The sequence below is a fragment of the Apus apus genome, chromosome 3, assembly GCF_020740795.1.
Source record: "Apus apus isolate bApuApu2 chromosome 3, bApuApu2.pri.cur, whole genome shotgun sequence".
Lineage (NCBI taxonomy): Eukaryota > Metazoa > Chordata > Aves > Apodiformes > Apodidae > Apus > Apus apus.
The window spans coordinates 71,211,531-71,225,806 of NC_067284.1; the positions used below are offsets into that span (position 1 = coordinate 71,211,531).

At 37.9% G+C, this 14,276-nt stretch overlaps 1 protein-coding gene across 4 annotated transcripts in view; it reads right to left on the reverse strand.

Annotated features, from left to right (window-relative positions):
* THADA (THADA armadillo repeat containing) overlaps positions 1-14,276 on the reverse strand; it is a 168,987-nt gene that overhangs the window by 82,410 nt on the left and 72,301 nt on the right. For all 4 annotated transcript variants that reach the window (XM_051614144.1, XM_051614146.1, XM_051614143.1 and 1 more), the window contains one exon: positions 6,979-7,147. In XM_051614144.1, coding sequence (XP_051470104.1) covers positions 6,979-7,147 — 169 coding nt within the window. The remainder of the gene's footprint in view (positions 1-6,978; positions 7,148-14,276) is intronic.

Consider the following 14,276-nt stretch of genomic DNA (forward strand, 5'->3'; position numbering starts at 1 on the left):
AGAATGGTTTGGGTTGGAAGGGACCTTAAAGATTATCCAGATCCAATCCCCTGGCATCAGCAGGCACACCTGCCACTAGATGAGGTTGCCCAGAGCACCCTCCAACCTGGCCTTGATCTTTGCAGACATCACAACAGACCAGGCAGGACGTCTGTGAGTTACAGCAGTGGCCTAAACCAGTCACAACAGGAAGGATCCACCTGCCAGGACACAACAGGCTAGCAGAAGTTTTTAATTTTATTCTTTGCAGTTGTTTGCTTGTACAAAGTACCTCCAAAAATGTAAATCATCTTCACGAACGAAGCAGCTTCCAGCCAGAAATTGTTCCTCAATGACATGTGCAGCTGCACAACCTACTGGGAACTCCTACAAAAAGCTGTATTTTGGGCAGTACAATCCGTCTCCTGATGGAGGCAGCAACTGAAGGCAGCAAGCACATTTTAAACAAGTCCTGTAGTTCCCTCTCTTCATATACAGCCAACAAACAATGAGGGAGAAGTCATTGAATCCTCCTTTCTCTTAATCTGTGCCTAAAAGATGCCAAATGCTCTCCAAAAAGAAAAGATTGTATTGTGAATGGAATATGCATGGGAAACATTTTTTACTGTTCTGTATACCAGTCTCGAGCTAGACACTGTCAGTGTATAGCTGTAAATCCACACAAGACCTTTAGGAAGTAAGGTTAGTGCTTTCAGCATTTCCGAAGTGTCCAAAGAAAGGCAGAGAAGTTAAATGAAAACACAATGCCTCTTTTAATAACCTTCATTTATCTGATTCCGGGTTCTAAAAATGTGTAATTGTCAGCTTGCCAAAGCGAACATGAGGAAGATCAAACTGATAATATACAAGATAATGACCCATTTGATGTGCAGATTCTTTCATTTGAAAAAGAAATAAACCTTAATAGCAATTACATCTGCTCCATGATTTATTGCAGCTGTCCAATGAATTGTTCTCAATACGCAGAGTATGTAAGGGTATGTACACTCTTGTTATAGTACAGATTTTTCCACTGCACAAATGTGAGAGAGATTTCTGGAAAGTAATGAGTGCAGCCCTGTGACTGAAAGCTCCAGTCATTCTGTGCTTTTCTACCGTACTAACAACTAGATTCTAGGTCTAAGCACACTGCACAGACTTTGAAATCCTGCATTCATCATGTTAACTGATTCTCACAAGATAAAAACAAAGCTGAAGTCTAACATCTGTTTTCCTTGGCAAACCAATCTGAGAGTTCATGCATTTGGGAGGTTTTTTTAATAATTATAAATAACCTACAACCGGATGAACTAAAGGTGCAGCCTTGTTTTTGGGGGAATCATGGTTGGGGTCCCTGTAACTTCTATCTACTTTAAATCACCCAAAGGAGGAGGTTAAAAAATTAAAGGAATCAAGAGGTCTGTGTGGATGGAGATGTACGGCTGTGATCTTGTTTGGAGCACGAAGACAAGACAGAATAGCTGACATGTTTGGAGTGCTGCAGTGGAGGGACACAGGCCCTTTAGGAAGGATAGGTGTGCAAGATGGGAAGACAAGAGTTGCCCTCTAGGTGAGAGAATAGCTGGAATGCATAGAGCTCTGCCTGGGCATGGATGATGAGCCAGCTGGGAGCTTACAACTAAGGACTAAAGAGCAGAGCAAGTGTGGGTGGCACTGCAGTGGTGTCTGCTATTGGCCACCAGAGCAGGAAGAACAAGTGGATGAGGGCCTCAATAGACAGCCAGAATTAGCCTTGCATTTGACAGCTCTGGCCCTGGTCCTCATGGGGGACCTCAGCCACCCTAGTATCTGCTGGGGAACCAACACAGCACAGCTTTAGCAATCCAAGGGGTTTCTAGAGAGCATTGATAACAAGTTCCTGACAAAAGCAATAGAGAAGACAGCAAGAAGAGGTGCTCTGCTGGACTTCATACTCACAAACAAGAAGACTTATTGAGCATGTGAAGGTCAAAAGGGACCTTTGGCTGCAGTCACCATGAAAGAGTGGAGCTCAGGATCCTGAGGGAGCAGGGCAAAAAGGAAGATCAGAACTCTGGACTTCCTGAGAGAAGATTTTGGCCAGTTGCTGGATCTTCTTGGTAGAGTCCCATGGAGGGAGTGGGGTCAAAGAAAGCTGATTGATATTCAAGGATCACTTCCTCCAAGGTCAAGAGAAGTCCAGCTCAATAAGCTATAAGTCAGACAAAGATATCAGGAGGCCTGTATGGATGAACAAGGAGCTCATGGCAAAATTCAAACATAAAAAACAAGGAGAAGGTGGGAGAAGGGACAGGTAACCTGGGAGGAAAACAGAGACACTGTCAAAGCATGCAGGGACACAATCACTGAAGCCAAAGCCTACCTGGAGAGAATCTGGCTGAGGTAAGGCTGAGGAAGCGTATGTCAGCTTCATGTCATTCTTTACTAGTAAGGCCCATGGTTAAGAATAACACAGGCCAAAATTGTCTTTCCCTAGTGTGCCCAGAAGCTTACTTTCTTGGACTCTATTCAGTATAAAATGTATGCATATAGAACATGCTATCTAAATAATGTATAAATATTGTTCAAAGTTCTGTTCAGGTATTTCCAAACCAAGTAAAATTTGTATTCATAGTACTTAACTCTTTATTTGCAATAACAATCTTAGAAACTAATTTGAGTAATTTATGTCAAAATTTTGATGGTTTACAGAAGACCATCTACAACAATAAAAGCTATGAACATTATACCCACAAATCTATGCAAACAAGAATTAACCAAGTGCAGACTGCTGGATATCAAAAGTCTGCATAGCTTCATGAAGATGCCCCAATCACTGGCAGGATCAAAGAAACCTTAAAAAAGAAAAGGGAGAATCTCAAGAAATTGTGGCAGGAATCTTAACCTGACAGGAATCTCAAGTGATCATCTGTTCATTTTCTAGGCAAAATCTTATACACCTGATGACAGATCCATCTAACATTTTTGTAACTGCTGAACATTAAGGCATCCTAAATGTTAAAAGTTATTTCCAATATTTAAGCTCGTATCTGACTTTGTTAATGAACCAATGGAGAAGAGCATACCTTTCAGACATCAGCTATCAATAGCTTTAATTCTCCAAAACTAAGTATTTCTGTAGAAATTTCTTGAACGCTACAGCCAATTTTTGCCCTGGCCTTTCCAGTTTTCTCTCTGCACTCTCTTGCTTCAGTATGTTTCTTCCTACTTTGTGTTCAGTAAAGAACTCTTAATTTTCCAAGCTGGTGTGCTATTACACTTTCAATCCATTCTGTGTTTAGTTGCTTCCTGCATCTGTAGTTACATTTCTTTGAAGAACTACCAGGTCTTTTTAACTCACTTACTACTTTAGGGCTCATTTCCATGTGATCTCTCTCTCTGAGTTCTAAATTTAAGTCAGCCTTGAGCTTTACTGATGTTTGGAGGTCTTGGATTAACTCTTGTCTATGGGCAAGTGTTTTGCTCAAGACATTCAGCCTTATTGCAAAATAAATAGAATTAGACAAACTGAAGATAGGAAGCTTTCATAAACATCAGGGTTCAAAACACACTCTTTTCCATAGGTGGCTTACTTACTATAGTTTTAAGGGACCAAGTTTTTCTGTGAGACTAGACAATTCTACAAAAACACATACATTAAAAAAGGAAGCAGACCATGTTTCTATCTGAAGGGCTTACAAATACCACTATGAGTCAAACCACTACACTGAAATTACTAATCGTAAATACAGATTATTGCATAAACATTTCTGACTTAATTACAGCATAATTCTGAATTTCTCCATTATTCTGAACTAATGGAACACATATTGCAGGAATTCCAACCCTAAAGAGGCAGAAGGTCAAAAAAATCATTTAATTCTCTGATAAGGACACCTCACAATCTTCCCAAATACTTGAAGTTCCTTGGCAACTGCCAAAAGTCAAAATGTTTCACAACCATAAAGGCTTCCCTGGTTATAAATTTGGATACACTTACAGAATTCTCTATATAAAGCTCTTCCTTTCAGTTGATCAGCTCAAAAATCCTAGATCTTAAACCAAAAGAAGCCAGAAAAATTTCATCATTCTAGAAGAACGGCAGACGATTTCTGCATTTTCTTGTGGATTATAAACTTGATTCCCTCCTCCTCCTCATCCCCCATGCCAGTTTGGATTATGGAGCAAAGTAGAAACTGCCCTCATAAAGGCAGCACTAAGCACAGAAAAGACTTTGTCTTACTCAAGTCAATACATTTTCTTATGATGCAGAACTACTGCTTGAAGGATATAATAAATTCCAGAAGAGTTTTAGAACGTCAGTATTCCTCCAAGATAATTCTTGAAAATAACTCTTTTGTAAAACACTATACGATGATTTTATCTTCATGCACACTCATGTTGCTACATAAACTCCCCACCGGGGAGGAAAAGACACGTTTTCGCATAATGCGAAGGTCTGAAGTTAAAGCACAACACATTTGCATCCACTGTCAAAAAACAGTCCTTGTCAGTCTCAGCATTTTAAAATCCAGACTAAGTCATGTTTGGACAAGCACTACATGCTGACTTCTTTTTGAATTATCTTTCTATAAATTAACATTCGGCTTGCAACAGATGAAGCAATTACATAACTCTGAAGCATAACTGAAATATACCTTCAAGATTCATTATATTTGGCACTGCCACACAAGCTGTAAGTCTCAATAATTCCAACTTTCCTGTTCAAGACTTGACAGCATATGAACACTGAAACACAGGATCAGGCAATGAACTTAGCTTTTGACTAATGTGACTGAACAAACAAAATTAAATTACTGAATTCTGTTTTCATAAGATATTTGCCTTGTATTGCTGGAAAAATCTAAATTTTACTGAGTTTTATACAGACTCACTCTTTTTACTAGGGATTTTTGTTTTGGTTTTATATCAAAGAGAAAGATAAATTCTCTACTGTGTCATGAAAATGCAGTGCAAACAGTTTTGAACAGTGCCAGTAAGTAAGACTTCAGTGAAACTGTGCTTTAATACAGTCCCTTAACGTAATTTTCTGCAGTTCAATGAGCCTTAGCAGCAGCTTTTCAAGTCCCTTACATTGATAAAAAGGAAACTGAAACCATGCATCCAACAACCCCGAAAGGCAGTGTCCTTTGCTCTTTGTACAGGAGGCGCATGCTAACTAGGTGTTGAACTGCCTGGCATTAGTGTTTTAGAGGTAAAACATTAAACACCACTGCCTCCCTTTTTGCACATCCTTATTACCTGCCCTACAGTACTTCTAGAATGTTTTGTTATTTTTAACTAGCAACAGATAGTTCAGCATTTCAGTCATACACTACATTTGACTAAGTACTTTGTACAACCTTGATTTGCAAGTCATAAAAGCAAACCTCAAGACAAGTGTGAGACCAAACTCTACTGCACTGTTGCGGTACAAGTGACATTTTTTTTAAAGAATGCCTTACTCTGACAGTACCTGACTCTCCCTGGTGCAGTACCAATTGCAGGAGTAGTTCCTAGTAGCTGCCCAAAACTGACCAAAAAAAAAAAAAAAAAAAAATCACATTAAAGCCCTGAGAATATCTCCTGTCTCACAGGTATGGAAAAGAAAACTCCCTACACCTATGTATATGACCGTGTTAACAAAACTGGATTAAAACCCAGCTCATCCTTTGGGCTCTTTCAGAACCAATCCTTCATTATTTTTTTTTTTCAGGTCACTAAAAAGAAGGTAGTGGCTTTATACATTACAGCTAGTCCATACCCTCACAAACAGGGTTCTCATAATCCTGGACTTAGAAAGCCCTTAATTTTCTCTGTTGGAATAACCCTCTCTTCGTAACACCTAAAGAGCTTAGAAGTGATGTGACCCAGCGGGTTTGCACAGGTAATTCGATGATGGCAATGTCCTCCTTCCCTCACCAATGCAGCAGGTCACAGGTATAAGCACTTGCATACATACAGGTGCATGGACTGATTTTCAGTTCAAAAAGACTGTACATGATCATCCTACACCTTTTGATGACGTTCACAGTAACCAATCCTCATGCAAATCCAGATTCAACTGAATGAAACCTTTTACAGGTAAAGTTGACAGTAACAGCTCTATAGAGACTTCACTCATTTCCCTGTCCAAAGTCTTCTGTTAGGTCATGATTTTAAAGGAAAATAATATGCTAGAAAAGATACACTTGAAAAACAAACCGAAACCACAGACATCCCACCACACAGTTACAGTGGGAGCTTGCCAACTAAGGCAGACTAACTGAGCTGATCATGTACAATATGGCTTTGTTGGAGGGTTGCTTGGGAAAAACAGGCAATAAAAATGGGTAACTTATTACCACGATAGCTTAAAAATCAAACACAGTGAACCGACTGCCATAAACCAAAAGACTGACATATGGGGAATGAAGAAACTTCTGATTCCAAACCAACAGCAAGCTGCTCTCCACGATGTTTTCAGAAGAATACAGTATAAAACTTATCACAACTTGAACAGCAAACTGACAGGAAGCTGCTGGTGTAGCAGGAAAAGCAAATGAAGTAATACATAAATATGTAGGTAGGTAGCAAGCTTGGAAAGATAGAATACTATTGGTGCTTAGAGTTCAGCTTTGCTCTGTGATTTTGGGCAAGTCACATAGATCTCTGTGTAGATATGTTTATCTATGTTTTACACCCTTTGTAGATATGTAGATATTTACTCTCAAAGCACCTTACTCTCCAGAGATGAAAATTTACGTAAAATGTAAATGTTGATATTTACAGTTTACTGCCTTCTAATGACAGATGGAATGTGCACTTCACATTTATAATCTGATAGAATCAACTCTAAAGTACTCTTCATACATGTTTTGACAGTGTGTGAATGTTCAGCACCAACTCACTGCATGTTACCTGGCTGTGAAGTATGACAAAAAAATCCAACCAAGAACCCCACAGTAAAAGTAAACCAAAGAAGCAAACAGACCAAAAAAAACCCCCCCAAAACAAAATCCCCAACCCCAAAATACTTACTTGTAGAAGTGTTCCATGAATATTATTCTGTCGTATGCAAGGACTGGTGGAGTCTGGAAGCCCCTCCATCAAGGACAGCACTATCTGTGGGACTTCATTTACCATAACAAATGGAACAAGGGCCCGGCCTGACATCTCACGTGAACGGTACACAGGAGAGTGCCCACACCTAGAAAAAGCAGAAACAGAGATTTTATTTTTAATTATTTTCTTTTGTGTGTGTGTGTGTGTGTCATTCAGCTGCAATCCTCTGCTGTGACTAAAAAAACTCAAAGAATAATGCAGTGAAAACAAAAACATTTCTCACAAATCAAATGTACAGCATTCCTTCTCAGTAGTGAGAAAGTATTGCCCAGAAACATAAGTCATGCTAGAGCCATGCTGGAGGGTTTTTTTTTCCTTCAGAAGTTCCCATGTTTACACAAAGTAAAATTAAAAAAGAAAAAGAAAATATGCAATTATGCCATGATGCAGGTACATATGCAGTCCTGTTCCATCTTTCTTGATTTTTATGTTACTTGCTATACAGCAACCAAATGTATTGAGTTGAGCTTACAACTGTTAAACTCCATGTTCTTAATGAGATGCTTCCATAAGAACACAACATGGTGTCTACTGAAATTTTAGGCCATATCTCCCACTGGTTTTTAGAAAACATTTAAAGGCAGAAAGTAAAAGGCACATCAGAAAATAATTTCCTATAATTTATAATTAGTATCTTGAAAATAAATATTTTATTTATTGAAAATTACCTGATAAGACTGAAGACCGCATAGAAAACACAGGCAAAAAAGAACCTTTTATCTTTTCATGTTATTAAGCTGTTAACTGGCTGTAGATATATGAATATACATACATCTAACTAACCAGCTATGTTAACACATTATGCAGCTGTATAGTACTTCAGCAGCACGTATACTGAGTTTAAGTGAAACAATATCTTTTATCAAGTAGAAGTAGGTTAAATTAAGTCTTTCATAGCCAGTAATCCTTGCATGTGTCATTTTTTGTAAGGGAGGTACAATTCAACCACCCACAGTCTCAGACAACTGCAAAACAACAGGACTCGATGGTCTTTGGAAGTCCCTTCCAACCCCTAATATTCTGTGATTCTGTGAAAAAGATACCAGAGGATTTAGAAATGAATAGCCAAATAACTTAAGTGGTGTAAAATGCACTATGGGGGAAGTTATAGGTTCTGATACTTCCATAGCTGACTGTGGTGACCCAGAGAAATGGCCTTCCCTCCTACCCTCTCATCCTTTTTCTGAATTGCTTCTTATGTATTTTCAGCTCACAAAATCACATGTAGTTGACATCATCCCCTGACAATATGTGCAAGTCACTTCTGAGCTCTCCCAAACAAACCCTCCAGGGTCACGCCTATGTATTTTTAAAAATGAAATTAAATTAAAAGGTATTCTAAGGTTTCAAGTAACTAAAAAATGTAAATCAATACTCAAAGTAGTTGCTTACTTTAGTTCACACCAAAGAAATACAGAAAACTGTTTCTATCCTGAACCAGTGATTGAATTAATAGGTGTTTAAACACTAGACAGTAAATAGACTTAACTGAAACAGCATAACAGTTCTGACATTTTAGTCACGCTAGGCCATGGTATGCCCAAAACCCCTTGCTTAGAGGAAGCACAGAGCTCTGCTACCCCTGAACGACAGGCTTTTGCGGGAATTTTCATCCTTGCACATTCTGAACATGGCAGCATGTTCTGTCCTTCACCTTCCTGTGTCTTCCCTCATAGGCGATGAGTTTTAGAAAGATCATCTTTTGCATTTCCTTTTCAAAGGCTGGCTGTCCTTCACAACAGGATACAAAAGCAAAGCAGTCACAACTGGAGGCTTTTCCATACAGAAAAGCTTTAATTCTGTATTGACAAAGTACAAGAGAAAAGCCAGCTTAGCACTAAATAAAAAATGTCCTTTTCTTAAAACAAAAACATTTTAATCCCACTGCACAGTAAACTTAAACCTGAGAAGTGATTTATCTGCAACCGTTCCTTTGTTTCTGCTAAACCCTGTTTTCTTAACCAAGAGATTCTCACAAGTAAATGTTCTTTCCAAATACTGATACTGTAATGCATGTCTAGTTTTTAACTAGCTATAACTGTATACTCAAGAATGTTCTTTATTTTGCTCATGACCTTTTACAAATCCCAAGGAATCTGACATGTCTTCAGAAGGAAGAGTGGAAAATGGGTAGAATGCCAAGATTTCCTCTAACTTGTGCAAGGGTACTTTCCAACACTACAGGCTTCAGAGGGGGGTTCTCCTCAAACATGGTACTATGAATTTGAATGGAATTCTGTGGTTTTTTTCCTAGCAATAACAAATGGAGTTTAGAACAATTTTTAGATAACCTGACTTTAATTTTGTCATCTTGTAAAAACTTGACATTAAAAGCTTATAAAACATGCACATACATATACAGAGATATGGTATCTAATATTTCAAATTTTGTTCTATGCTGTTATTTTATCAAATTTATTACAGAAATAGAAGTGACTGCTCTATATTTAGAGAGAAGAAAATAGTTTTGTAGTACGAGCAAAATTGTCTCAGCTGTCTGAAGTCTGGGTCCACAACAGAGATTGCCACCTCAGCATTTATACTGACTGTATGTAAGGAAAAGTGCAATGCACAAAACTATAGACAAGGCTAATCTTCATCTCTCCTCAGGCCCCACACAGAAGCCCAAGACCCCTGAAATCAGTTTCTGTTTGGCACTTGGAGGATCCTGAATCAGAAGGCAATCACGTCCTCCACTCCCTTCCAGCAAACACACAGGGTGCCCATGGAGAACTCACCCAGGACGAAGGGGGACCCAGTTCTGTTAACTTTCTGTGTCTGAGGGAAAAGCCAGCACACTGCTTCTGTTTGCCCAAAGGAAAACCTAGCCACCAAGCTGCCACTGTGCCACGCACCTGCTCTACACTAATGCAAACATCTCGCACTACATACTGGTACACACGATGCAGCTTAGTCACAGGAACTGACATCTTAGTGGAAACCCTCAGAAGAACACTACTACAAGGTCATTACTGAGGAACAGAAGCTTCACAAAGTTTAAGAACAGTGAAGTATCTACTTTATGGGACCACACATGGGAACACAAGGAAGGTATTTCACATTGGCAAATAGCTTCCCAGATCTGAGAAGGATTAACACTTCTACTGTTCTCCTTTTTTAAAAAAGTATTAAAATAATAGAAATTTCAATCTCCTAATACCCAAAGAAAAGCTGTTCCCCTCCAGCAAGGAACAGTACTGATAACATTTCTAAAACACTCCTCCTTTCACATACACACACACAATATCATGTCAAGTCCACCATTAGCAACTTATCCCTGAACTTCTGCATACCCTGAAAGCACTTATATGTACATCTCTTGTGTTTTGAAGGCACTTGGCTTCATTCCTGAATCATGCAAGAAGTTTGCCAGAAGAATGTCAAAATAGAGACTACTTTTTCCATAACGTAACAGCACCCTAGATTAAAAACAGGCAGTTTTGAGTTTTACTGGATCCCACTTATCTCTTACCCATAAATAAAACTAAAAAGGATCCATTCTCAAAAAGTGAGAAGAAGAGTGAATGTTAACAGAACAACTAAGTAACACAACAACAATCTAACCCAATGTAGCAATTTTTGTGTTTATTGTTATAGGCCTCTAAGATGTAACACGCACCTTAAACTGAGCCCACCAGCAGTACTCTTAAGTATTTATTTTCTCTACAATTTAGCAACAAGTTTGGGAAGCAATCTCACCAGCTGTACAAAGAAAAGTCATTACATAATTACAGAAATTACTGTAACTCAGTCTTTTTAACACGCTGCCATCCCTGAGATCAGTTTCACTTAAGTGGTGGCAGTTGCCTTGCCAGGATACTGGCAGAAAGGAACCGGACTTCCAACTTCGTCCATTTCATCACCCAGACTCTAAGCTTCACCTGCCAACTACATGACTAAAATCTGGCACAGGCTGCCTTTTCTCATCTTCTCTGCAGGCCAAGTATGAGCAATGGAGTTGTGAAACCATTAGGGCAGCACTTTTGTGTGTGCAAACCTGTATTTTTAAAAAACTGTTTAATTTTCTTTGATTTGAAAAATACTGGGAGGGAGTGGCAAGTGTTTTCAGTAGGTGACACATTCTTTACATGCAGATCATGTATAAATAGGCATCAAAATCAAAGAAATATCTAAAATGTTGTCATATGTAAAAACATACAGTATGTCAACCTATTCTTATTATATCTCAAGGTCGCAACAAGCAATAAAATGTGCAAAATCCTCATGTGATACACTTCTGTTCAATCCTGAGGGCTATTAACAACTGCTGAAGTAGTAGTCCATGCTGAACTCAGCACTGTTTACCTAGGTGCACGAGATATTGGATGTAAACATGTTTACTTCAAACAGTCCATGATCAAGAACAAAAAGTCAATAAATCTGAGAAGGTTTCACTGTGTGTAACTGTAGATTCAATGCATTTCTACTGTTTCATTCCAGCATTAACACTTAGAACCTGAACAATCCTCCTAACTGACGTAATTTATGACCAACTCTCATAAGGCACAAAGATTCCACACTCCTTCGCACACATCAAAGTACCTAACTTATTACTCTGGCTACAAACAACAGAACACTAGCTGTAAATAAAAAGAACTGGAACTTTTTGGAAAATAACCCAAACACCTGCAGGTGTTTCCTATATTCTTACTTTTCTCTTTGTTATTACTCCCCCTCCACAGACCTTATATTACCCAAATAAGGATTACCTTTTAGTGAAGGTCACAGAAACAAATGAGTAGAATTAATTTGAAAAATAGTACCTGTAGCTGAAAAGATGTTTATTATATGAAGTAATGCCTACAGTTGTTAGAAGGATTAACAAGGAGAAATATAGCTATTTCCAGGTTTACTGAATGTTGTCACAGCAATCTATGCATTACTAATTATCATTGAATCATATAATAATTTAGGTTGGAAAAGACCTTTAAGATCATCAAGTCCAACCTTTGTCATTGCTTATTAACAATACAGTTCGTGCTGTCTTACAGACAGTTTGCAGCATGACCATTTTGCTTTCAGCTGAAATACATTCACATCCATTACCTTCATGAATCGGAAACAGCAGCCATGAAAACATAACTGAAACAACAGGAGAATGAGCTGAACAACAAGGAAGGGCACATTCTGCAGAAGAGGCCTCTGACCTTGTAAGTCAAACCAAATATCCTACCACCATCACAAAAAGAGGTTGGAAGAAGAGGGCAGCAGGAGGCTGGAGAGGCAAACTTGCAATTCAAGCAACCTAACTGCCTGATACTTCAAACAGCCTCAAGGATTTTTGAAAGATTAAACTGATGAAAAAGAAACTAGTAAATAAAATTAATGGTATAATAAATAAAACAGATAATAAAATAGGTAATAAAATAGATGGTATCCTTGTGTTATGCTACAAGGTCCCAACAAATTCAATGGAAAGAAAAAAAATTAATAAGGCTCCTATCCAATTCTATAGAGACTCTAAGTTGTATGCAGAAGAGGTTTTCCCTTTACTCCACCACGGAGTTATATAGTTCAAGTGTTGCCATGAATTCTAAAGCAATTAAATCAATGGAATTGTGTTAGGGGGAAACATGGATGGGGATCAGATAGAAAAGTATTTAGCAACAGATCCAGTTTCTATTAGAAAGAGTTTGGTTATTCAGATTCAAGAGCATTCTAGCGTCTGTATTAAATAAGTAAAAAAACACAAACCAAACCAAAACAGTGAAACAAACAAACAAAAAACCAATAACAAAAAATAGCCCACAACTTTTCCAGAAACAATTAATGATTATTATAAATGAGTTCCTTTTTTCCCTTCAAGTTATCTCCTGAAAGATTCAATTTAGCAACTTTCAAATGCAGTATTACAGGTTTCCAAGCAGAGAGGTCCAAATGTAGCATTAAAAAAACAAACTCAGTCTTCCAAACAATTAACATGTCTTGGATTCCCATACTGGGGACAAATCAGCAGGACAGTACCCATTCACTAATATGAAGAGTAAAGAATATGAACAACAATTGGCCAGACATATACCTTAAGTTTCTTTTGGTCATTTCTTGATTTGCTTGTTTTATGTTTTTCTTCTAAGGAAACACAACTGTTTCCCATTTTATTACATTTCTGTGTTCCTTAGCAATTAAAGTATCCAATACAACCTGAATTGTAACTGGCCTGAAGACAATTTTTGCTCTTCAACCTGAAATTAAGAACCAAAAAAACCCCCAGAATAATCTGAGTTTTGATATAGCATCTCAATATTTATCTGACAAGTGGAAAACCTCACAGAAGTATCAGCAATTTGCCAGAGGTTTTAGATCTACAATGAACACACAAATGGAGTCCAGAAATTGTGGACAGAAAGAGACCAAGTTGAATTTCAGGTTATTTATGCAGTACTAACCCTCTAAATTCTTATCTATTTGCTTTAAAGTGAAGTTAATGGTTGCCTAAACTTCTAGTCTCTTTATACACTGTGTTAAGTATTTTATTCTTCCAACTCAGGCAATTAAGATAAAACCATAATTTTTTTAAGGGCAGTGTTTTCCACACAAACACTTATTGAATCAGTGCAGCTGTAAATACTGCAGGAACTATGCAGGCAAAGTACACAGACTTTTATTTGTGAAACCTGTCCACAAGCTACGTTAGGAGTTTTTCCTCCATGTTTCCAAGGGGTTTCTAGGAAGAAATTATAGACATTTCTCTCTTCTTGTCACCAAGACCTAGGTTATTGTAAAAAAGTGGCCAACTGATACTAAGCTGAATCAACAAGAAACTTGACTTGTGGTTCAGCCAGTGAACAAACTAAGATCTCTGATGTGTAAGCCTATAATAATTGTTACTAATACTGTGTGTAAACTTCAGACCAACAGAAATACGTTCTTTTCAAATGGAAATTTGCTATAAAACATGCAAACCACACAGTTTAAATGGCATCTCTTTGACTGCATTTCCATCAAGAAATCTCAGGTATCTCCAGATAGCTAACCTCCAGGTTTATTTTTTTTTCTTGAAGTTACATGTGGTTAGAGCCTCCTTTCATCAGTTTTTGGTTCATAGCATTCCAGAGAAAAAACAACTACTCTTAAGTCAAGGTCACATAAAAGAAAAAAAATTTCATTCACAACTATATTTCAACTTTGTTATATTATAAAATTATGATGTTTCACACCATCACTTACTACCAAAACAGTTAAGAAAAAGCACAAAGAATGCAAACTACTTTCTC